Below are 27,288 nucleotides of genomic sequence, written 5' to 3' on the forward strand. Positions count from 1 at the left end.
ATCATACAAAATATTTATTATAAACCACCTTCATTATTACATACTATAAGAAATATTGGTACAAGTCGGTTATGTGGAATACAGCGGCAAACACATTTTGAAAATACCCGATATACTGGATTATTTGCTAATTTGGGTTAGTTTAGGTTAGGTTAGGTTTGCTTAGGTTAACCTAACAAATAATCCAGTATATCGACTATTTTCAAAATGTGTTTGCCGCTGTATTCCACGTAACCGACTTGTACCGAAATACATAACATCAATGAACTAATTGTCATAAAAACTATTTAACAGATAGGTACCTATAAACACAAGCATTTTCTGAATATTTTAAATACTAATCAATACATTTACCTACAAATTAGGTAAACAAAGAGTGAATAAAAAAAAATTAATTACATAATATTGCATTTCAATTTTTAACACTGGCAAATTTGTCAATAATTATTCATTTATGTGAACCTGAAGTATAAAAATTTTGTTCATTTCCCTAATACCAAATTCTTTAACATACGAATATGCTTAAATTAATATACATACAACCCATGCTTACAGAAACCAAAATATAATATATAAATCATTCCATTATTATATGAAAAAAATAATACTTAAAATATAAAGTAATTTCCATTTTAAAACACAAAAATATTTGGAATGTTAACCGGTTTTTTGAGCTACAATCCAGTGAAATAACAATGTATGTATCTTTGAGTTTTATTAATGATTTGTAATATCGTTTTGTATGTGGTTATCATCGTTAACTTATTACGTTCACTACAGTATTGAGTCAGAATTGGCTGAAGTATGTACATATAATTTAAGTCCAGCTACTTACAAACAAAAAGTCGTGAAAAAAAGGATTTCAAATCACAACTGAATAAGAACTTCGACGAATATATAACGGATAATTCGAGGGCTTAGTGTCAAACAACACTATCTACAAAAGTGCAACTTTACAGGAGAGCCAAAAATCGTTATTTTAGATTCTTGTAACTCAACAAGGGAATAAAACCTAATGTTAATATTTTATAATTTATTGTGTATTGTACATTTATCTTGCGTATGATGATGTTAAAATTTATAGGGATAGTTTTTAAAAAATATGAAAACAAGGGTAACTTATGTAGTAAGTGTTAAACTTTACTGACGATTTAATAAGAAATTAGAAAAGATTGACATAACGTTGTTTGACTATCATGTAGCCGTAAATATAAAATAACGTTATTTCAAGAAGAAAAAAAAACACTTTTTTGTAGATAACGTTGTCTGACTTTAAGCACTCGAATTAGCATATTCTATTCATATTATTTGTGAGACCTGTGCATATTGTACTTAGACGAAGTCACTAGACTTTACTTAAGGATCTGTTTGCCATCCACCTCAACGATTGCTTGGATGAAGATAATATATTATTATGATATCACAGACATGTTAAGTATGTCATTTTTATTCATCTATACAAATAATCATTGTCAGAATGGCAAGATGTTATGGCAACAAAACTGTATTCTTAACTGTACGGCGATGATCGACAAACTATGAAAAAAAAACATGACTTTGTAACGATGGGTGTAATCTTCGCGGTTTATCATTTAGCCAATCTTTTTATATTGTAATTATTAACAAAAAATAATTACAGCTTTGATTCAGCCTTCAACAATGGAACGAGTTTTTGTGTGAGCATAATATTTCCGATGATCTTGAGCTTTCCCTTCATGAATGCAACCTGGGGGCTCAGCTTTCCCAGAGCGATGTCCACCATGTCGGCATCGGAAACTGTCAACGTCGTATCAGCCTTCACATCCTTGGGAGCACCTTCGTACACCACTCCCGATTTTAAGTCCAATGCTGTAAATAAAATAAAAATATGCTTAATCGTTTTTTTCCACTGATTACTTCAACCTGTTACGCCTCAGCATTGAGGCATAGGGCAAGTACACGGTCGTGCCAACCGCCACGCGAGACCTGCAGTGCGTAAATCGCTTTTGTAGCACTGCTGCAAGGTGAGGGGAGGCCGACCCTAATAATCCACTAATTACATTTAAATAACATTGTTAAGTAAATAACAAGTGTAAAGCATAGTCCAGAGTCCAAACCAATATATTGACTGTTCCAAGCCAATGACAAATCGCTACTACTGTTCAGGAGAGCAAAAAGAGTGAAAAACTTTCATGTTAATGAGAACAACTTCGTTTCTTTACAACTACTTTCTTAGTATTGGTGTTATTTTTCTTGCATTTATGGTAGAATAATATTTTTTTGGAGTATGTAGTGTTAATTTATTTATTTGCAATCAGATTTTTTTAATCACTTAATTCCTTTTGGCTGTCCAACAAAAAATACAAATTTCATAAAGAAAACACTGAATTGTTTTTTTATTCATTATTATATTCATGTCTTTGTTTGTATTTCTGTTATGTTTTATTTGTTTATTATAATCATTTTAATTTTGGTACATTACGTTAGTAGTAGGTACGTTAATTCTTACTGGCTTTCTGTAAGGTTATCACTTATTTACGCCTTAATTAGAAAATCGTAACTCTGTTTGCAATCATCTTTGAAGAACGCCCGTTTGCCAGTCTGTACATATTTTTTTTGTAAACCTAACTTCATATTTAACCAAAAATAACCAAAATGCTACATACGACCTTTTGGCTTGGAGCAGGCGATATATTATAATATATGCCCGCAAACAAATTACACAATTTTGTTGAAACTCAAATGACACCTATCTAATAAAATGCAGCTTAGGAGAGTCAACATTGTATAAATTTGTGAGCTTTAATCAAAATAACATTCGAAAAAACCGTGCGTCGCTCTGATTGAGACAGTAAAATTTGGTTACACTTGCTTGCTTGTCAGCGCATTTGGACATGTTTTCCATCCGCAGGGAAATACAAAAAAAAAACATGGTCATTTTTACAGTTTTATATGTTATTTTATGTATGTCAGTTAACTGAAAAATAAATCACCAAAAAAATTGATTTTCATTCATAAGAACTTATACAAACAAGAGACACAGAATAATGTAGGTCACATGTCTTAGCAACGTTTGCAGTAAATAAAACAGACTTTTAATAATATGCAATTTCTACAAAGCTAAATGCTCATGGAAGGATATGGTTATTTATGCATTCAACAATTAATATTCGTGATAAAACAGTTATAAATGTTCACATTATGTGTTTAATAAGACAACCGACATTCAATGTTTTCGGTATTTTTTCGCCCTGTCAATGCAATGTTGCAACTGTCATCTGTGCATACGCCAGTGGTGAAGGGTGGATGTAGGCTGTTAAGATCCGACATAAATAGTGCACATTTACCCTGATAAATCGAATGAACTGTAATTGTAAAAATAGTAACTCGAATATAATATATGAATGAGTAGTGTTTTACCCAAAACATATAAAGGCGTTAATAATAAATTATGCACTTACTCCATTGCTTGACTTGTTTTCCATTCAAAGTGATGTTGTACAGGAACACTCCTTTGACGGACTTGGCCTTCTCCGGTTGTCTCTTCACTTCATCCTGAATACGGTTGAAGACGCCATCGCTGCTAAGAGCCTCCACGGACACCGTGTTTATCTTCAGCGGCATGTTTGTGACTGTGTGTAAATCCACGTACGCTCCTGCAATCATTTCAATATTATAAGCGATAAAAATTAATCATCACAAGATCCGGCAACACTTGTGTGTAGCTTGGTTCCCCGCCTACAAATCCCCACCATTCCAAGCTGTCTACGACGCTTAGTCTTGGTTTGGTAGCCGTTTGCGATGGAGCTTCCCCCTTGCCGCTACCGCCAGGTGTGGGTTACGTTGTTATTCGTTTTTTGTGTGCTATAGAAATTTATCGACAGTTATGTGAAGTGTATGGACAACAGTGTATGGACATCAAAAACGTGCGAAAATGGTGCAGAGAGTTTAAAAACGGACGTACAGACGTCCATGATGAACAGCGTGCCGGACGGCCATCGGTTTCGGACGCAATGATTGCAAAAGTGGAGAGGGTAATGCTTGAAGATCGACAGGTGACGACTCGGGAGCTGTGCAAATTGATCCCCGATGTCAGTAAGACTACTATTGACAAGATTTGGACAGAACATTTGCATTATCACAAGGTGTGTGCAAAGTGGGTCCCCAATGCTCACCGCCCGTGCAACAACCGACCTCATCAACCAATTTGGATGAGATAACCCCCCTACAGCCCGGACCAAACACCAAGTGATTATCATCTCTTTCCTGCGTTGAAGACACATCGGTGGGACAAAGTTCAGGACCTACGAGGAGTTGAAAGAAGAGGTTGCACATGCAAAAATGCATCCATCGCAACAGGGATTATGTAGAAAAATAGTAGAAAGTCCAGGCTGTCCACCAATGTATAATTCATTACAAATAAACGTGTTTTTCTTTGTGAAAAAAAATTGGAGACCTTATTTTACGGACCACCCTCGTATATTGGCAAATTCATGCACGGATTTCATACAAAATGATGACTGTCTTACTAATGATTTTGATATAGCACACTCCTTCGATTTATTCAATGGAGCAGACCATTCTTCACAATGTAGCAACATTATGAGAGCAACCTGCATACTGCAGGGTTGACATGTCAAGAGATGCGAAGAGACGGAAGCAGCCCAAGGAATATGTTACCACTCTATGTGTTTCAGAGTAATAAATTGATGCATCTTCAAAAAAATACGATAAAGCTATTATGCGAAAATTACATTAACTTTATAGAAATAAAACGCAATTAAAGTTTAAAACTCGAACAAATAATGAGCTTTAAAGTTTTGTGTTTTCTTAAATATACGCGAGAGAAATATGCAGATGGATCGTAATATCACAGCTGTAAAAGACATGGAAGAACATATAGACGAATGGTCAAAATCCATAAAAGCCTAAGATAAAAGACTACTCAACAATCTATCTAAAACAAAATCATCGGGTGTTTGGCCATATGTCTCGGAGGTGGTGACAGCTAAGGTAACTATTGATGATTCCCACCGAACGGTAAAAGAGAAAGAAGAATAATACCCCCACTCTGGATCGATCAAATCAAAAATGAGACAAGATCTTCATTGGTGTCGACAATCCATCCAGCCAAGTACAGGAACAACTAGTGTAGAATCGTGACCTAAATACAAAGTGCTTACGAAGTCAGCAATTCTCAGTAATGAGTCAATATTTGATAAGAAAATATGCATGAAAGCAACATTTAATTTAAAACCTAGTATCCCATATTATGTGAACATGGGTCAATATTTTTTTATTCTTTAGCCTAATAGTTTTATTAGCCATTCTTTTTTGTATAATGTCATCTAATTCATGAGACATTATTACAATATTTAAATGAAAACCGGAAAAAGTTGGTGTATTATTTAAGAAGACATGAAATATGGGATTATTCTAGTTATAAGGCATATTTTAGATACTGTGTGGTTATCCGGATTACTTTTACTACACGTAAAATAATATCATCATTCTGATATGCGGAAATGACAAGCAAATTTAATAGATACATAATTCATTGGAAGACAAATCTAATGATCGACATTTCCGGATAAAAGAAAATATTTTCCCTGCCAGTGACTGTCTAAAAATCTATCACAAATTAACATTTAAGTAACCAAGGTAAACACAAGATATTCTTAATAAAAGTTAATATATTTGACATTGACATTTCGATATGGTAAAAGCAAACAAATATAAGAATATACCGTATTAAATTACTCTAATCACCAAAAAGTACACAGGGTGTGAATCTTCAGCTAATTTTTTGAATAAAAAACAACACAAGCACTGACTTTAATGAGTAAATTTCATTTTGGTATCTCAGTTGAAAATTGTGAGGTTATGTTGACGTATTTACGCCCGACTTACTAGGGAATAGGCTCCTTAATAAATATATTTAAATATAACAGGTAAGTAGCAGTGGAAAGGTCGAATTTTAATGGCAAATTAACATGAAACAATAATGCAACAAACCTCAGATTATTTTACGATCAACTCCCGGTCCAAGGTTCGAAAAGTGATAAAAACAATTGACAGTTCGAAAGAGACCGCAATAGCTAGAGATGGGATCAAATACTGCTTCCTAATAACGAGCAGTGGTGGTTCAATACTTCGATAAAAATATCGAAATGTCTATATTTTGATCCTTTTGCTGATATCAAATATTTTATTCTCTTAACCGTATCGTAACATCGAATAAATTTATAAATTTACTTTGCAAAGACTTAAAAACACATTTTGGTAGGCACCTTCGAGTAATAATATTGACAATGATAATAATTACAAAGTATTGATACACTTTTCTGATATTAATTATTATGTATCAATACAAAACCACATCCCTAGCAATAGTGTACAAAATAGGTACAACTTTATACATGCGTTTATCATAATTTATTGGATATAAATAATTTTCACATTAAAAATTTAAAGGTAGCTTTCTTTAGGCGCGTTTGGAAAATCAGATCAGAGTGTATTTTTGGCGTGTGACATGTAACACATAATTTATTTTTTTCACACAAAAAACACACTGGATTGGATTCGAACCAACGATTGTTCGGTTATCAGCCGAACGCACAACACTTTACGCCACAGAATGATACTGCAATCATGACGATTATACAGTATATAGTTTAGAATTGTTCCGTTGCTAGGCAGCAAATTTATTATTGTCGGCCATTTGCAATTCCTTACGTAAACAAACTATTAAACATCATAGGGGCAGTTGTTACTTTTAAAAATAAAAACAATAATTAATTATATAATTTAGTAATATAAGTTAAAGTGTATAGAAATAAACCAACGGCGTTCCAATAAGCGGTCCCTTTTCTTGAGTGTGTAATTTAACAAAATAATTAAGAGCTAGTCAAAGAATCTAGTTTATCACAAGTTTTATTTTTGTTTTGTTACGCCAAATAAGTATAACTTCTAACACGCGTACATAAGTACACACACCGATTTTTTATACAAATTTGATTTTATTTTTTAAATATTTCTTGCATACAATATTCACGATCATATTGTGTGAGTATTAAGAGTGACACATGATAATTATTTTATCTTGTATGTGCACAACTTTATCGAAAGATTAGATTGTGAAAATTGAAATACATGGATTAAACTATGTACCTATAGCATAGCTTTTAAATACACTGTCTTCAGGCCAAGAAATAAAGTTAACAATATCATATTTTTAACTAAGTACAATCAATCATGCATGTAATGAGTATAGCTTAAGGGCTTGCTTACATTTAGTAATCATTAAGTAGTACTTGCTATTCTTACTAATACCGACACATGTTACATGTAACAGTATTAGTGCAAGTAGTGATTACTAAATTAAATGATTAGCACTAAGCCCGTGTAAGCAAGCCTTATGGCAGGGGTTACTAAAGTGTGTGCTGCGGCATTTTGGGGAGCCAAAGTGGTTTAAGGAGGTAATGCGGAATATTCAAATTTTTTAAATAACAATTTAAACTATTGAATTGACACAACTTAGTTAAAGTACCTACTCAGCAAATCAAAAACATTTGTGATAGAGGACAAGGAAGGGAATGTACTGAGCTTGAAGGTTGTGGAAATGTGGAGAATATACAGTGAAGAGGAATGGATCAAATACTGGTAGAGATATTACAACTTTTAGGGGACAACAGCTTGACTATATTGCTATCTGCGATCGTGTATGGAGAAATGAGAAATGGCCAAGGGATTGGAGAATATCAGATTGCATAAAAACGGATCCACTTGGAAATGCAATAATCATTTATCATCAGAAGGATAGACACCAATATATGAGTAAAAGGAAATAAAGTGACAGAAATTGTAGCAACCTCAACACACTAGGCGAGTGAGTGTAAGTAATGCATTTTACATTATACATACATAATATGGATGTTAGTCACTTGAAAAACATCTGAATTTGTACAGACCTGGGATTCAAACCTGACACCCACGGTGAGACTACATTTAAAGCCTGAAACTAATATTTTCTGAAAATTTGACAACAAATTGATACAGTGATTGTGACTGTATTTAATTCTACGGTGAAAGAATTCTTTTGACCATGTCCGATCCTAATACGATCATAATTATGGGCTTCCACAGTGTGGATGTTTGTTAAGCAATAGGTTGTGCAAATTCTTATTGTATTGTGATACATGCAGATAGCTTTCGAAAGAAGTTATCTGTGCAAGTCTTACGAGTGAGAATGATGAAACCATAAAATAACAAAACGATAGAATTGCAAGTGTGTATTGGACCTATTCGAAAGTACTGGGTGTGGTGATTATGAGTCGTTACTTATCTGAATATAATTGTACTATCAGGTACTATACTAATAATTGTACTATATGGATAACACATTAATCACTCGATATGCTATTACCACACTGTAAGCATCTGTCAAACTATTATTTTTTGTTTTTTTTTCACAACCCGATTAAAATAAATGATTCATCCGATTTTTCAAAGATAGAATTTCCATTCAATAGGTCTTCTTCCTGTCATGCTCTCTCTTACATATTTTCATATCTCTCATGCGGAGATCGCTATCAGATAAACAACTGTAGGTACATATACAACGTAAGATATACTTACTTACGTACGTCCCAGGTTTTTTCGGATGTTAGGGAATTAAAAATTCTCTATAACACCTTAAGTAGAAGCAGACTTAAGAGTATGTCTATTGTCTAGGCCCCGCATCAGTTGAAGTACGGCCTTATGGTGGAAAGAGTCCAGAAGAAATTTTTGAGACTCCTTTACTTTCGGCTGTATGGATATTTTCTGTGGCTCTATCCGACTGACTTTCTCCTAGGTATGTCTACATACTGTAGCTTAAAGTTTAGAAAGGATCTTTATTTAGTTAGATATTTTTTTCGACTTATACGCAGCATAAATGGAAACTGTCATTCTTGGTAGTATTGACTTGTGTGTCTCTGATAATAATTATCTTAGAAATCAGGGGCATCCATTGTTTGTTCTCCCAAGGTGCAGAGCTAACCTGCCATTAGTAATGCCAATTGGGAGGACAATAACTATGTTCAATCAAATCGCTTCGGATACTGATATATTCAACTTACGTGTGGATGAGTTTTTAGGTGGACACTGTTTTATAAGTTTTTAAGATAGGGTTTATCAACCTAGTTCACTCGGTATGCTTCTAATTTCTTATAAGTATGTATTTTTATTATTTTATTAGTTTATTACTTCATTATTTTATTATTTTATTAGGTACATATTTTATTATTTTATTATTTACTCATATTTCAATAGTGTTAACACTTATTTTTATGTCAGGTCATGAACGCTTTGAATTTATAATTTGTCATGTTCATTATATTGCGTAAAATAAATAAATTTGAATTTGACAGTGTAGACTGAAAATGGATGCATAGCACCATGCATGCATGTCTTGCAGAATTACTAACTGACATTACAAATCTCATAAAAAAATAATACGCAGTATTTCCAAAGATAAAATATTTTCTTATTAGAAATGGTTGCTAGACATTCGGTTATCCCTTATTCAGAAAATTTGCATTATGAGTATGACGAATACCCACACCCTAGATTTGAACACACACATAATGATTGATAGGGGAAAAAGATAAATTATGACTTACCATCAATAACAACCTTTCCAGTCTCTTTCACAGTGGTCTGGAAGTGAATCCTGTTGGAGTTCAGCCACATGGAAGTGATGAGGGTCTCTCCGGGCATCACTGGTTTCACCAATCTCACTTTCAGAGCCTTCAGTTGCTGGGGATCATTGTTTCCGTAACGCATCAAGATGTGGCGGGCGGAGAAACCGAGACTGCACATGCCGTGGAGGATAGGTTTTTTATAGCCTGACGCCATGGCCATGTTCGGGTCGATGTGCAGGGGATTGATATCTCCAGAAAGTCTGTGATAGATTAAAAAGGGAGGGATGTATTAAAATCACATTTCGATTGGAATCTCACCGTAAGATGCACAGATGTTGTCGTTAAGTTAAGTTTATATAAATAATCGGTACTCAATACAATTTAGCTTTCTCACAATCGAAACTTTTTTCCTGTGTAGAATATAATCGATAATTTTGACAGGTGCAACTTGATTTTCTGTATTTTACAATTAAGTGTCGCAGCTCTCTCTTTGTGTTGCATATACATTTATGAGAAGCATATAAATATAACTTTGCATCTGGCCTTTTATATAACTCAAGCACATAATTTTAGGGAAGCTAGTTATGCTGAAGAAATCTAAAGATAAATTTATGTATTTAATTTTGTTTTAAGCCCTTTTAAATTTCCTTTATGAAACGATACAGGAGACAATAAATAAATGACATCGCTATTGGTAAATATGTTATCATACTGTCAAGAAACTCAAGCTAAGAAACCGTGCATAGTTTTACCTGTAAAGCGCTGCCTGATCGGGGGAAGACTTTTGTTCAACGACTGTATCGGCTTTCCTGTTAGGAACCGGAATACACTCGATAACATTCTTCGACTGGCGCTGTCCGCCAAATCCACCAGCTCCCACCACGAAAACACTCATTTGACTCTTTGCGAAAAGGTTTCCGTTGCCATCAGAAAGCTCGTCTAAAAATAAGATATCATCAGAATGAGATATTGAGATTGTTAAACAGCAAAGACACTATTTTAAATAACCATTGCAATTTTGGATATTTATTTACATGGTAGTCTTCCTGAAAGATTCAGAATAGCTCCAATGTCAGAAGCCATTGATGCAAATAGCAAAGTAGGATTAATAATAAACTTATGACCATAATGTTGGTAAAGAAAGAGACACTGCTTTGAAGAAAACAATCAATTATGCCTAAAACGTGTGTGTACCCACTCCCCATAATCAAATATGTATGTGAAATATGGACCCTCAGTAAAAAGAGAGATGCAGAAACCACAGCATTGTATGGAAAGGTGTATATTGAGCATATCAGGTAGGGTCAAAAAACAAAATAATTAGAAAAAGATTAAGAAAGAAATAAGTGAATGCAATGTAATATAGTTTGCCAAACATCTTAAATGGAAATAGGCAGAAAGATTGCTCAAAGAACAGACAATCGCTGTACAAATCGATCATCCAATGGTAGCCAGGCTGCTGATTCGACACGATAGTAAAATTCTGGGGAAGTCTGTGATAATTCAATGTACAGAACCGAGATTGAGAGGAATAAGCTTTGATAGGCTTTAATGGAACAGTGTATTGATTGAGGCTGATGATAATAAATCAATGTAATCTCCGACATTGAAATTATTTTCCAGAGCAAATGGTACAACAGTACGATTGATAAAATTGTACCTCTATTACAATTCATTCATTGTAAATATTACATGAGATGTTAGATTAATTTGTGTTAGACGTAATTCGTGAAATAAATAAATTTATTAAACACCGTAATGGAAATAAAATATTTGTAAGGGTAAGTACTTAGACACAATATCTATTTATCTCTAGATGATATTGTAGAGTAATTGAAACATGCATGAATGCCTTATACTCACTTCCAACTAAGACCACTGCGCCTGATCCTTTATCCAAAACATCGACAACTCGACACTGTGATGTAATTGTAAAGTCCCCTTGTGGAGGCGGTGAAAGGAATTCTATAAATTGTTCTCCGTGCAGGATCTACATAAAAAAAACACATCAGAATGAACATTTGTAATACAAAAACTGTGGTACCCATTGACACCAATTAACGTTAAATTACCTAAATCCAAAAATCCTGCAATAAGACAGAATTAGGGAGAAAAATATTTAACTCTCAATCGTATTAAATTTGTAATTTTGAAACAGGACCATCGCAGAATGCTAGACCAGTAGGTTCATCCCACAAGAAATAATTTTTAGAATTTTAGCATAACAGGAAATGTACAGTTACACCGTGGTTTTAAAACTGAAAGAAAAGAGTCAGTCATCCTCAAACCCCGAAAGCGTCTTTATGAGCATCTCAAAAACATAGATACGTTTTACAGTGATTACATTATGATCATGTCACATGCTGTCACAGCGACAAATTTAGTCTATGGTTTCATTGACTTGTAGACATAGAATATTTTGAATGATCACTATCTCTCAGTTGCAATATTGCATCCATAGATAATATTTTGAAGCCAACTAGAAGAACATAGATAATATACGTAAACACCAGACATAGATAATAATTTAATGGAAAATCCACAGAGAAAACCACTAAATACAAAGCAAACAAACACGCGATTTTGATTTTGTCATGAGTTGAAAATGTGTAGACCTGCAGAAAATAGAAAAAAACGGACACTGACTAGTGCTGTATAACTGCGGTTCATGATGTAGCACGATATGCGTGAGGTGACATCACTGATGTTCTGGCAATTTGCGGCAGATTTTGCCTACTGACAATGTTTATTTAAAGGTTCAAAATGTTCTACGGGATGGGAACATCAGTCTGATATCATTTTAAATACTAAGAAAAACGACTTTACACATTTTTTTCCCATAGCGGCAGCTTACTGCGACAGAAGGTGACAGCACGTAACGTGATGATAATGTATTTGAAGCATTATGCACCAAGTGCACATACCTACCTTTATTTTAATATAAATTCTAATTTAAGGTCCTTACACTTTTTTTGTCGCCTGTGACATCTTGACAATTATTAAATAAACTTTCACCTGTATTTTTGTTGTCTCCTTAAATGTCTCTGTTCCGTATCTTGTGTGAAAAGAAAAGAAATATACGTAATCTTCAATTGCCCTGAATCCGTGGATTTAATATAAATCAAAACAATCTTTCCGACATTCACCCCTCTATATCACTATTTCACTATTTGTACTTGTCTATAAACATAGTTACACAATTATAATATAGCTTGCAATACTGTGAATGTGAGATGATTTTAGATAATAGGAACACTCACATTGGTAAAGTTGGCTTCCTTCCCAGCTGGCATGGCATCACCAACTATGCCGCTGCTCATGGACTGCGTGATGGCAGGCAGAATGAAGAACGTCGGGAATGTGCTGAAGCTCTCGTGATTCTCGTACAAGAACTTCAGATCATCAGAATTTGTCACAGATGCACCGACTGTAATAATATCATCAATTGAAAAAAAGTTCAATATCGTGAATGGACCATATCGCACCGTGAGTGTAAAACCAAGGTAACTGCAAAAGACATATTTAGGATATATTAGGGTTTGAAGTCTTCGTTTTGTTAGGAGAAATAGAGTTTCTAAAAAAAAACCATAATATTTGTTTTATATCTACATTATATTGCATGTTCTTTCAGTTACTTCACTTTTACATTATCAAGTTCACAACTTTTGCAGTTGTTTTGCACTTAATCTCGAAATTGAAAAATTTGCAGATGCCTTGGTTTTACACTCACGGTGTGATATATGAAAATGTTCAGGAGAGACAAAAAACTTTGTTACCACTTATGCGGGTTTGCTTTAACATAATATGAATTATGGATGAAGTGTATACAATTAACCCTTTATAGGGCAAAGGCCGAAAACGGTTTATTTATCGACCACCTCATTTATGAGCTATAAGTCATACACTAAATATGGAAATATCACCCTTAGTGCGTCAAGACGTTGTCGAGAACGTTCTCTGGCTATGAAATAAACCATCTAATATGAAGTGTACGTCAATCACTCGCAAAACACTATTTAGACGATTGGTCGATGTATCAGCCATTGCGCGTTTGCGGTCGCGACTCGACGAATTCGCGAGTGACACTTGACTTTGCAAGTCATTTTGTTCCCATTTATATTATGTGTTGTGAAAAAAGGTATGTACATAAGTATTTAATATGCATTTATTTATCGATTTACATTATATTTTTTACAAATATATTGTGATAGAGTACTTGTTTCATCATTCTATTGCCAAGCGGGAAGTACATAACCTCAAATTTGCAATTCGCACGGCTGACTTCTAAAATTATTTTAAAAATAAAAAAGCAGCTTAGGCAGCTGTGTATAGTTATGTTTTATTGTGAATATAGTATACTATCATAGATATATTTTAGTTTTACTCAAAATATTTGGGATCGGAAAAGTTTTCAAAATATCCGCAAAGAAATGGTGTTTTTTTGTTAGTTGTGACATCAATTGAATGCTAAAGTACGAAATTACTATCAATATCGCAACTTTCATGGGTTTGTATTGTATTATATTTGACTGTAGAAGTAACATCATCATCAGCTGGGGTCTATCCACTGCTGAATGAAGGCCTCCCCCATCATACTCTACTTTTCTCGGTCATTTCGTAATATGGTAATGTTGTAGGTCGGTAGGTATTGTTACGATAATATGTTTTAATTTGTTGCAGTTCATGAGTAAATCTAAGAAAAAGAGCTGTCGATGTGCTTATTGTAGTATGGCTAGAGAGCCAAAAAACATATCTTATTTTTGTAAGCAATGTAACGTACCGCTTTGCATACTATGTTTTGAAAAGTATTACGTAAATGGGTGTAAAAAAATAAAAAAATAATTTTAACTTTCCTTAAGATTAGATAAATAATATGTAAAACCATTATTTATTTGTTTTATTTGAAAAAAATTTATCAAAAACTCAAAAAAAAAACACCTGAATGGGCACTGGTTGATAAAAAAACCATCATAAATTATAGTTTTTCCAAATTTCTGATAGATATTTTTTATTTTTATATTGAAATTGTCTTAAGATATTAAATATCTGATGCAAAATGATAGAGATCGGTTTGAAATGAAGAAAAAAATGCTTTGCCCTATAAAGGGTTAAAGATAAAATCTATCTAGTATCATTTTTTTTTAATTATTTGATTAGTCATAGTGTCAGATGGTTTGTCATACTTAACTGCCATTTAATAATAGGCAGCCGAAATCGACCGTTTAGTGACTAGCGATGCTACTAAATAATGGCAGAATTGATTAATGCTAGTGATAGCCGTCAAGTATATTTAACACAGAATTTAAGCAAATATAATATTGCTTCATTTTATCTTATAAATAAATGAAATAATGTTACTATATTTGCTTGAAGCCACGCGTGTTTATGTTAGTTAGGTTAATTTACCGCACAAAACCAAACCGCGTAAAAAAATCTCATAAATCGACGGAAGAGTATAATTATAAATTTGCAATAGATTATCAATGGAAAATGTTGTACATAATAACTTACTTCCTAGTGCATAAATAATGCTGTCTTTGGAATTGAATGAAAAATCTTCGGAGGAGGTACCCGAGGCATCTGATCCTGCTTTCAAGCTCTGCAAAAATATAATTATTGAGTAATAGCTTAGTTCAGAGGTTTCCATAGTGAGTATCGCGGCGCCCTGAGGTACAACAAATAATTTCGAAATGCAAACTTGTAGCATGGTCGCCATAATAGATTTCTATACTTTGAACATTTCAATGCAGAATACTGCTTTTCCCCTTTCACAAACATTATGCAGAGTCAAAATATGATATAAATATATCTTCCCTCCCTTTGTTTGATGGACAGTCAATCATCAATCAATATGGCAATTCAAAAACATTAGTACAGTAGACTACCGATTATCCGGGCTAATGGTGGGGAGAGGCGGCACGGATAATCCAAACAATTTTTTTTTCTTTTTAAAATACATACTACAGATTATACATTTCTAAAGCAGACAATCAATCTAACATGTTTAATACTCATTATTTATTAAGAAAATCTGTGATTTTGGTTTTTTTGCAGGAATCCATTAATGCTTTTCTAATATCAGTTTGAATTTTCCTAAGAGCTATTATATTGTTGTATCCACCGTATCGTGCACGGATAATCCGCAAACTGGATAATCCGCACACGGATAATCGGGAGTTTACTGTATTTTTAAATACCAACACCACTTAATTTTTTTACAGTGCCAGGACAAAATAAAATCGTAATGTTACGTGGGGTTTATTTAAATTTTGTCATCATAATTGTCATCAACTAGGGTTGATCCGGTTCGTGAAAAAGGCCTCCTTCAGCTACTTTCAATTCTTTTGGTTCTTCACTTTCCATTGCCACAAATTTCTAATAAACTCAATCACTTAACAATGTTATTTTAATCCGTATAAATAAATTGATGCAGCCTACGCCACTGTTGTGAATGAGAATGAAAGCAGATATTAATATATACACCGTCTTGCTCTATCATCTCTATCTGAGCATAAACGCATGCTATCTGAATCTCTAAGATTAGTTATTGTAGTCCGTTCCGCTGTGGTGAGGGGTGGAGGAAGGCTGTTAAGATTCGGCATAAATAATGCACACTAAACTTTGTCAGTCAAACGTATTTGTTTTCATTGAACCAACACTACAATGTGTAGATAGTGTTTATTAGTTTTTAAAATTCAATTAAACCCTGCCTAATCTAAGTCATAGTCGATAATTAATAGTCATTACGTTTGACTGACAAAGTTTAGTATGCACTATTTATGACAAATCTTAACAGTCTACATTCACCCCTTGCCACTGCCGTTCCGTGGATATGTTTACAGGCCAAAATAGCTATCAACATAAATGGCTTGAATATATTGTAGAACTAAAAAAAAATTGTTTCAAAATCATTATAATGGACTTCTACAGCGTAAATGTAATTCAATTACTTCGTCGAACTAGCAGCTTTTAAGACGGCACATATGCCAATATTAGCCCAGTAATTATCTACTTATTTAAGAGATGTAAATGATACATGGAGATGACAACTATACCTCCAAGCAATTCAGAAGTTCTCCTGTTGCCTCCTGAATGGAATTTAATCTCTGCGGTTTAGTCATGTCCACCACTTTCGACCAGTTGTCTCGCACATCCTCAGGTGTAACATTGTCAGATATCGATTTTCTGTAACGAAACCAAAAACGAGTTAGATAATATAATATTTTAACATTTTAGTAATAATAATTGAAAATGGCTTACACTCATGCCCATTTACATAGTGTACTTCCTTGTATCTAATTTATATTTTTTTGTATTTACACTTTTCTACTGTTTAATGCTGATCTATTTTTTTTTTTATATAATACTGTTTTATTAATATTTCTTTTCTTCTAAATCTCAATCTTCATGTTGTGAACGTCTTAAATTAATAATTTGTAATGTTCACTATATGTAAAAATAAATAAAATTTAAAAATTTTAAATAAGTTATCCTCGCTGGGAGAGTTCCAGGAAGAACTTCCCCCATGACACTGGTTGTCAATAGTGTAGGAAGAAGTAAGGAGAAGGAATCTCTCCCACTACATAATATGACACTGAAAATTTACTCCTCGTAGGAACACAGGTCACAATAGCAGATTGGCCAAACTATAGGTCGTAAACTTGAGTAACTGTTACCTTTCTCCGACATAATAGGGGGCACCTCTAGAAGATGTGATAGATATTCCGCAATTCAGGCACAATTGGTGTCAATAACGGTATTCAGTTGAAGAAGTAGGTTTTATTGTACCTGAAATGAGTTCCTGCGCCTCGGACCATATGAACTTTTGCCCCCCACCCGGCAGCCGAGTCGATGATAGCGCCATTGTCTTGAAAGGATTCATGACACATGTAAACCTAAAAGAAGATAAGGAACTTTGAATACCGTCATACGGGTTTATTCTGCCTGGTTTTTCTATGCTGTGTCGTTACTTTGTATTTTCTGATTTTTTTTGTATTATGTATCCATTGTTATGTGGTTAATATTATTGATCTACTTTCTAATACATTGATTTTACTGATACAAACATGTAGGTGAAATAACACTGTCTCGGGGTGAAATCATTATCACTGTTACGAGGTAACAGCAATGTAGTGGAATAATACTCATAAAACATGCTGCAAACTTGTTAACTACCGTAACCCATCTACATTCACCTTTTTTTGTGTATTTTTGCATCGTCAAAATTTTCCAGGAAGAATAATTATTCTTGTTTCGCTGACACATGCATACATTTTGATTAGTGAACTTAGGAGTGTGCTGTGACTGTGCTCAAAATTATATGTTCTAACAAATTAATGTGCATATTAATTAGGTAGAAAAATAATGTATAAAACCATTGTTTTTTATGCTTTATTTTTTGTTATTTAGAAAGAAATATAACAAAAAGTATCTTTGTAACTGAATACAAAAACTAATTTAATGAAGCCTCTTACATCTAATGACAAAATACATACCAATACAATTATTATGATGTGTATTTTTATATTTTAATACACAATTTTATAAGACACCAATATTAATTTCACCATGCTTCTATCAAATTGGTTTATTAAAAAACAAATAATAATACTCGTGTTGTTATACCTATTTTGGCGTTCCACTGATAAATAATAGACAATTATTTATTGTATTTATTGATATTAAAAAAATAATACTATTAAAAAGTTTTGAAACCCTTAACCCACGCAGAATAACACCCTAATGTAGCTCTTCGGTACAAATCCGCCTGGCGTATTTGAAGTCTTTAAAATTCAATTCATTTAAATATAGCCATGCATTCTAATTGCTAACATACAATGGGAATGGAGATTAAAAATATTAATATCGTACTTTTTGTATTTCTGGGAGATAAATTGAAAAAAATACGCACGTATTCTTTGTATAATTTTATACAATATGTATTGATCTATAAATTCCAAAACGCGACATAACCATATGAAAAAAAATATGTTAAGTCTCGATTTATTACAAAAAGCGCCAAGTCCGTGTTTTATAATATTTAAAGGTTGGTTGATTTCGCACGTGTTTAAGTCAACCAATAAAAGAACGTTCAATATTGAAAAAGGCGTCTCCCATGCTGTAGCATCTGGTAAACTCATGACAGTGCCATGGAAATATGTGCCTTCTGCGGAGTAAATTAAAAAGTGAGATACAAATAGCACTACGTCCAATTTTATTTTGCCTATATTTATTACATTTAAGAGTTTATCGGCTGAAACAAATTGCCATTAGGTTCTAATTTCGACATAGAATAGAACGGAAAAAATAATCTCACGTTAAAACAAATAATTGAAGCTTGAAACATAAAAACGTTGTTTCCCGACAATATTGAATTGTGGACTTGTCGCTTTTTGTAATTAGACGCCTCATATTATGCACACACCATTTACAAAAGTCAAGTTTTATATTAACTAATGTAAAGTTATATATCGACTGTGTTTAGGAAAAAGGGCGTAACCCTCGATTTTTTTAAAAGTGCTTTTATTAGATATTAACAATGTATACAACTAAATACACGTTCTGTAAAAAGGAGGTAAGCCGCAAATGCCGATTTATTATCTAAATTCAGGTTTTAATTGAGCTTTAATAAGGTTTTAATTGAAGGAAAAAAGCATTTACCCTCAATTTTAATGACTTTTCTGTAATAACTTTTTTTATTATTATTAGATCGAAAAGATATTACACCAAATCATCAATAATCATGCACCGAATGTCTGTGGCTATTTTTTTATTAATGTTGAACCAAAATCATTCATAAAACGTTTTTTGGCTCTCCTGTAAAATTTGTTCTGTGTGGGTTACGCCCTTTTTCCTAAACACGGTTGATATGTTTAAAAGGTGCAATGTGACTAACTGACAATTATTAAGAATAAGGTTATAAACAAATGTTTTGTCTACCCGAGTGTAAAAATAAGTAGTGGCCATACAAACAAAATATTTTGTTACTAGACGGAATAACCCCATTCGACGGAATCAATATCCTACGATAAAATACTCGATTTGTTCAATTTAAAAATTGACCCAATGATCGTTAATTTTAAATTCATCAAGTTGTTGAAGACCACGCTGGTATTAAAACTACTACAGAATCGTATATGTCCATAGCATAGCCATGGAACTCGTCAGCAGCCATACTAGAAAAAGGCCCCCCCAAGTCTTCATATTTCTGCTATCTATTTCCGACAAACTTGATTATATCATGAATAGGACAGATTGAAAGAAGATTGTTTTTATGCTTACCACAACTGGTGCAATCAGCTCAGGTCTAAGTTCGTTGAATAGATCTGGCGGTAATATGTCTTCAGTCAACCTCGAAGCGGCCGTAGGAACAATGACATTGCATAGAATATTGCTTTTACCGCCTTCGATTGCGAGAGTATTTGCTAATCCAACCAGGCCCAACTTTGCAGCGCTAAAAATATATACTATGAATAAGTAAGTATTGATTCAAAAGCAACTCTGTTCTGGGTCTGTGGCAACTTTCACTCATTAAAAATGCAACATTTTTAGGTACCCAGATTAAATTTAATGGATTGAAATGTATTTTAATGCGAATCTCTGGTATTATAAACAAATGATATAAATGCCAACATTCATTCATTCACAGGCTGCAGATTTTTAACGACACACGTTTAATGTAAAGCGAAACTCTTAGTAAAATCGCTGTAATATCGATAATTCGTGGCTTAGTATTTCATAATTATTCAAACAAATATTACTGTGTGTTTAATTTTTTGGATTATGCAAATCAATCGACAGTGGCTAGTAATTTGAGTTTAAAGTCGGACGAGATAACTCGCGAAATTTGTATGTGTGGCCTGTCGATCACTCGAAGATAAGAATAGAATAGAAATAAGAAGACATAGAACCAGATAAGATGCATCCCATTTAATACAACACCAAGAATCGATGACCATCAATAGTATAAGATGTCATTGTATGTGTGGTTTTATTCTGGGTCACGATTGAAAAAAGGTTGAGTAACCTTGGTTTACAGCATAACAATAAACCAAAATGCTGATGGATAAAAACCACCAAATATTGTCAAATTGCGAAGATTAGTATGTATTAAAAATGATTAAGAATATCTTTTCAAATAATGATAAGATAATGTCCACTATTCTTATGTAATTATAATATAACAGGCATTTAATAACACCACTTGCATAACAGAATTATTGCAAGTAATCATGAACGCCAAATGTCAAAAAGATAAGAAAAAATACAAAGGTGTTTAGATAATATTAGAATAGAATAATATATACACACCTATAATTGGCTTGGCCAAAGTTTCCATACACGCCTGAATTACTAGCAGTCAATATGATACGGCCGTATTTCTGTTTTTTGAATATCGGCCAAGCCGCCTGGGTTGTTTTGAAGCTACCTTTCACGTGTACCGCATGGATGAGGTCCCAGTCCTGAAATATAAACATTATAAACAGATTGGCAAATAGAAACCCCCTCCACTGGAAAATGCGTCTTTATGAAGTCTAGAAAATGTCATTTTAAACCCTTTAATGTCATCCACCATGAGTTATGGATATTGGCACAATTTTTCTGTTTTAATCGTTAGTCAATGTGAAAATTGTAGCATTAACAAAGTTTGTTTCACACAGGGAACCATTGATATACTACTAGATGAGGAGTTCCCATACAAGTGTCATTTTAAAAATGTACCACAAAAGAAAAAAGAAGATATTACGAATATCGTCTTATAGTATTTCCTTGTACGTATAATGCGTTAAGACCGTTGACATGGATTCCCGAATTTCACCCGTATTGCCCTGGCTGTAAAACTAAATTTGCGTTCTTGGAATAGTGACCCTAAGGGTGTCTGCAACCCATAGCTTGCAAGCTACCAAAAATTCATGTCTGAGCGGACAGAGCAAGTCGTCATGCGCTAACTATTAGTTAGAGGAAGATGCAAGCTAGATCGGGCTTACTCATAATTATTGCCAGGTCGTTTTCGAGACAAATATTAAGTGAGCTTATATCGAGTTAAGTCCGCTGATATTAAAACAGTAAGTTTTAACACTGGCCGAGTCGCTGAAAATCGGGCGTCATTTTAAGAAGCATATGATTCATCCAGTAGTATATCAATGCAGGAAACACAAAAATCATGGGAAGCGTTATCTTCTGAGTGTGGTTGTAAGAAGATACGATTCTTGACTGTGGAGAAATACAAGATAAACTTTAAAATGTGAAATATTTACACCTGCGTCATAATACTGTAGAACCTCAGTTATCTGGACTTGATTATAATAAAATGGTACAATTAAAAAGGATTATTCTGGAAGTACAATACATGTTTTATTGATTATCCAGATTTATCATTATTCGGACTGTCGTCATTCTCAATTGGTCCGGATAATCGAGCTTCTACTGTATGTATTAAAATTTGTCACGTAAATGTAACACACATTCAGTATTGGTAATATTACATTCAAGGGCTCTGCAGTTCTTGGGTTTAATCGTTTAATGGCTTGCCTCTCATTAAGTCATAAACGAAAACTCCCATCAAAGTCTATGGCGACTAGATTTCACATTTCTATATTATTAATCCGTTCTGTGGTTCCACACCATGAGTATATTGTGACTATTTGGTGAAATAAGATACAATATGTCGATCTACCTATTTTGGTCAAGAATTACAAGTTTTTTGAATATTCAAGTACAGTAGAACCTCGACATAACGGACAAAATATCTGGTCAAATCTGAAAATTTGATAAAAACATCCTGATAATGTTATACATGTTTAAATCCAAGTGTCGTCCAATCTTCTTGTAAACAATCTTCTGCGCATGATAATCTCATAACATTTATTGACTATTCGTCAGATAAGGAAATCTAATTATATTTACAAGCATTTTCGTAATTTTAGAGAGTTGATTATAAAAAAAACAGCTTACAAAGCAGGATTATCGAAAGCAAGCCCGTCGACATCGAACATTAAAGTCACTCCACAACGGGTGTGTCTGGATATATCATCTGAAGACGAATAAACAGGATTTTGTTTGTGTTTTTATATAACAGACTTATGGCTTTAACGGACACCGTCCCACCCGCCTTTGTCAGGTATACCGAGGTTCTACTGTATTATCGAATGTAAGATTCCTGCAGTCATAACATATCATTTTAAAAATCAATAAACAAAGACCTTGTCATCCGCAATCATACAATAGAACATTAACCTCATAAAACCAGGAATTGTCAATTGATATACCTACCTATATGGTTTTTTCATTTAAAAAATTTGAACTTATATTTAAAACTAAAATTAGACAGTGTTTATTGTCTCCTGAAAATAAACTTGTTTTGAATGTGTGACGTTTACAATATATACTGAGAAGCAAGGATGACTTGCATTATTGATTGTTGTAAGAAACCATTTCTATGAAAAGTAAACATTGTTTATCAGAAAACGTTGTATTTTATGAATTACATGAAAAAAAAACAGTTGTTTTATTTTATTTTAACTACATACAGTACTGAATGTGAACAAATTCAGCTAAACAAATCACCTTATAACTCGTTGCATAAAATGAAAATATGAATCGAGCAATTAGAATATATTTTAAAATTCAATTCTAAAGATAAAATTTAATTATTATGTCAAAACATGGAACTTTCTTGTTGATTGCTATCCGTCTATGGATTCAGGCGATTCCTAGACTTAGCCTCGATTGAAAAAGGGGAATTAAATGACATAGTAGTCTTATTTCAATGAAAATAAATTCGTTTGGCTGACAAAGTGTAGTGTGGACTATTTATGTCAGATCTTAACAGCTTACGTCCACCCTTCACCACTGACAGGTACATATTATATCCACTGCAATTAGGTGTATAAAAATTCCCCTTTTTAATATTTAAAAATATTATGATTCTTTCAATAGACGCATATATTTTTATAAATATATTTCTTTTATTGTGTTAACTGTCAATTCATGGTAGAAATGCATTGTATTATTAATTTAATTTAATAAAATGTAAATTTTTTATAGTAGTTTTTCTTTAACTATCGAATTTGAAAATATCCCTCTGACGCGGATGAAACCGGCCCAGATATAATAATTAATAGAAGTGAAAAAAGTACTATAAAAATTTGCATTTTATTAAATTAAATTAATAATTAAAAATATTTGTTAATTTATCCAATATTCAGAGGTTATTATAATATTATAACCTATCAAAAACAAGATCTCAAAAGATTACATTGAAATATTGATGAAATAAAAGTAAAAATAGTCTTTTATACCAAGTGTTTCAAAATAATATTTATATAGATACATATTTAATATTTTGATTTACTTTTAAATTAGATCAATAAAAACATACATTCTTACAATAATATTATTCAAGGACTATTTGCTATTGAGTATAGAATTGTATGGAATCACAAGGCCCGTGGCGTGATTGTAATATGCGGTAAAATTACATAAACATGACGTAAAAACTGTATAATAAAATTAGTACCTAACTTACAGGCAGTAACAAATTACATGACTTGTGTTCAATAAGTTTTATTTATTGCATAGGGCAAAGTTTAAAACACATCCGAAAATAAAATATATTTTTATACTACTTATTCACCACAATAGGTGATAGGTCAAGCCATAATAGAATTTAATTCATGGCTCTCACGTTGACAGAATAAGAAAACACAATGGTGTAATATATTTATGTAATTCAAAATACCTGATCGGAAATGCGTGGAAAACTTTTGTCACGGAGAATTCCGGCATTGTTAACCAGAATGTCGACCCGGCCGAATTTCTCCATCGCTGTGTGGATTATCTTTTCACCTTCGACGACTGAATTGTAATCGGCAATCGCCACTCCACCTGAGATACAAAATTGATTTTTATAATAATTTATAGATAATATTCTTTGTATAGCAGTAGCGTAGGGTGGAGGTAGGCTGTGGAGATCCGGCTTTACTAGTGCAAACTAAACTTTGTCAGTCATACTTACTTGTTTTCATTGAACTAAGAATACAAATTGCAGACGGTTTTTAAAATCCGATTGAACCCTGCTTAACCAAACAACTAATAATATGCTCATCATTTTAGATATGTTTTATCTATTATTGTTTGATTAGGCAGGGTTTAATTGAATTTTAAAAACCATCTGCAGTTTGTATTCTTAGTTCAACGAAAACAAATACATATGACTGATAAAGTGTGCATTATTTTTGTCGGAACTCCATGCACAGCTTACTACCACTATTATGGTTTGGTCTAGGCAAGATTTCCATTTGAACACAATCTGCTGTTGTTCTTGGGACAGTCCCAAATATTTTGTCAACCTGGAGTGGTGCGGCACCTGTATACAATCAAACTTGTCGTGAGGTATACAGACTGATGTTGAAATAATTTTTGTCTGGAGAAATCCCATGCATGTCTTACGTAATGGAAAAAAATGGGCCATGTGTTTAACATACGGCTTCTTGATCCTACACAGTTCCCAAGCTTCCCTTCTAGGAAACACGGGGGGTCATGTTAAAAATATAATTTATGTTAAAAGACATTTTCTCACTGCTGTCTTTAATAAATCATATCTGGCTGTCATAGATACAGCTCAGTGGCAGGAAGACTTCCAAATGCACACTGTTAGCAATTTTCTTTGTAGCAAGACTTTAGGCGTCTGACACGCAGACATTTTTGGCAACCCCAACATAATCTGAATGCAGAAAAGTCAACAAAATTGCTTTCCCAATAGAATAGAATAAAAACGTTAAACTCAACTTTTAGCCGGCTTGCACATCTAAGCTCATCTCATCTGCAATATGTCGAATAGGGCGATGTGACGTAATCGTTATTCACAAAACACACGTTATCTTATGAACCTTTGCACACTGCTGAAGTGAAACATTTTACATAGTTTGAAAAAAACAGCTGGTGTCGCTAGCAACAAATTTCACGCAATTCGCATCGCATGTTGCTAATTTCTCCATTACACATGCGCACACGCTACGAGTGGGCCATTTCTATTGAAATGTCAAGCTCGCCGGTTGTCGTATCTCCTACATATTCATGTCCAAAATAGCAGATGAGTGCAACAACATTTACTTGGTAGAGAAATATCCGTGTATGTGCCTAATTATTGATGGATGAACTTACCAAAACATAATACTCGCTGTTTTGGCATCTGATGGCATTTTTGTGCAATGGCATTTGACGACTTTGATGTTTCAAAAGGTTACGCATGTCACTGTCGCTAAGCGCCTATGTCCGCGGTTGAATATGCAACATGCATGCGACATTCCTCAAAGGTTTGATTTGTGGCTGTGCCGCAGACGTGACAAGTTTAGATATGCGAGCCGGATTAACACTAAAACTGACTAAATGACACCTGAATCTCAGCGATTGTAAAGAATTAGTCACAGGACTTCATTATGGTATAAAATCTAACAAACCTTTATCGGTAATCTCTTTAACAACAGCATCAGCTGCGCTGGAGGACTTTCCATCTCCGTGTCGGCCTCCTCCTAAGTCATTGACAACAACTTGTGCTCCATAGGCACCGAATAGTAGAGCGTAGGCCCTTCCTAAACCGGCTCCTGCTCCTGTCACCACAGCAACGCGACCGGCGAAGCTTAGTTTTGACATCCTAAAAAAAATATTGTATAGTTATATAGATAATAGAGACATATTTAGATAATAGAGCAGAGAGTGAAGCTACTTCTGATTTCACGACTGAGGACGACGAAGGGTTTCGTTGTATGTATGGCAGCATTGCTTCAAAATAAAAATTAATATAATAAATGACAATAGGTATGTTCAATAATATTATGTGGTAATTACGAAGTTTGGCACCGTCAGCTCTTAAAAATTAATAGTTCAGACATAATTATAAAAGTTTTGGATTTAGGAATTCACTGCTTATTTTTTAAAACCGGTTCGAAACAAATAATAAGAACACAATATAACATTAAAGTAGATTGTTTCGCCCTGGATCGTAATATCATTATTTAAACATACCTGCCAGTAATATAGATCACAAATAAGTCAACGGACTAACAGCGACGATTATCACTAATTGCTAAGAAATTGAGAAAACAAAATAAAGCTCGTGAAAAACTGACATCGAATAAAAAATGACAAGACAAATAATCTGATCTGACAAGTTGTCAAAAGTCAAAATAAGAAAGTGCTGCCATATATTTATTAATTAAATATAGTACAACAAAATGTGTAGGTATAGTTTACTAGGTACATACTTACTTGCAAATAGAATATTATGAAAATTCAGTTTACTATAAGAAAAATTATTAGCTCCCAGTATTTTTTCGGTATTGTATTCCGTCAAAGGGGGAGGTCATTTAAGAACACTCAAATCAAAATTATCTTTATAAAAACAAAATCCATTACTGGTACGTACCTATTATTTTTTTAATACTATTAAAAAAAATCGAAATATGTTGTTTCTTTCAACAAATTTCACATTATGTGTAGGTATGAAAAATTGATAACTTTAACACTAAATTACTAACAAAATATTTTAATAATAATATTCTCGTATTTAGGCATAATTAGGAGTGTTTTAGGCATCTATACTCTAGCATAAATTCTCCGCAACCTT

General features: G+C 33.3%; 1 protein-coding gene across 2 annotated transcripts; it reads right to left on the reverse strand.

The window, feature by feature from the left end:
• On the reverse strand, positions 1-26,858 carry Mfe2 (peroxisomal Multifunctional enzyme type 2). 2 transcript variants are annotated; one of them, XR_015070204.1, is made up of 15 exons: positions 26,688-26,858; positions 26,123-26,316; positions 24,403-24,548; positions 20,973-21,124; positions 19,944-20,115; positions 17,451-17,557; positions 16,718-16,847; positions 15,174-15,261; positions 12,923-13,089; positions 11,526-11,652; positions 10,415-10,601; positions 9,642-9,922; positions 3,441-3,635; positions 745-1,848; positions 1-73 (listed from the first exon to the last, which is right to left on the reverse strand). XR_015070204.1 is itself a non-coding variant. In XM_085943561.1 (14 exons), exons 2-14 carry the CDS (start codon positions 26,313-26,315, stop codon positions 1,634-1,636), a joined length of 2,160 nt encoding a protein of 719 aa, XP_085799687.1. In that variant the 5' UTR covers position 26,316; positions 26,688-26,830; the 3' UTR covers positions 457-1,633. The 2 variants fall into 2 exon arrangements, 1 of the variants encoding a protein (XP_085799687.1); XM_085943561.1 differs by lacking the exon at positions 1-73 and having other exon boundaries at positions 457-1,848; positions 26,688-26,830.
• Between the last annotated feature and the right edge of the window lie 430 nt (positions 26,859-27,288).

Source organism: Rhyacophila brunnea, unplaced genomic scaffold (assembly GCF_057557595.1).
Source record: "Rhyacophila brunnea isolate RB1 unplaced genomic scaffold, BYU_Rbru_1.0 scaffold_16, whole genome shotgun sequence".
In the NCBI taxonomy this organism is placed as follows: Eukaryota; Metazoa; Arthropoda; class Insecta; order Trichoptera; family Rhyacophilidae; genus Rhyacophila; species Rhyacophila brunnea.

Coding starts and splice junctions, on each gene's coding strand:
- Mfe2 (XM_085943561.1), bottom strand. CDS start 26,315: ATGTCAAAACTAAGCTTCGCCGGTCGCGTTGCTGTGGTGACAGGAGCA. Junction 3,636..9,641: donor TGGAAAGGTTGTTATTGATG/GTAAGTCATAAT, acceptor AAATGATTGCAG/GAGCGTACGTGGATTTACAC. Junction 1,849..3,440: donor AAAACAAGTCAAGCAATGGA/GTAAGTGCATAA, acceptor TTTTATTTACAG/CATTGGACTTAAAATCGGGA.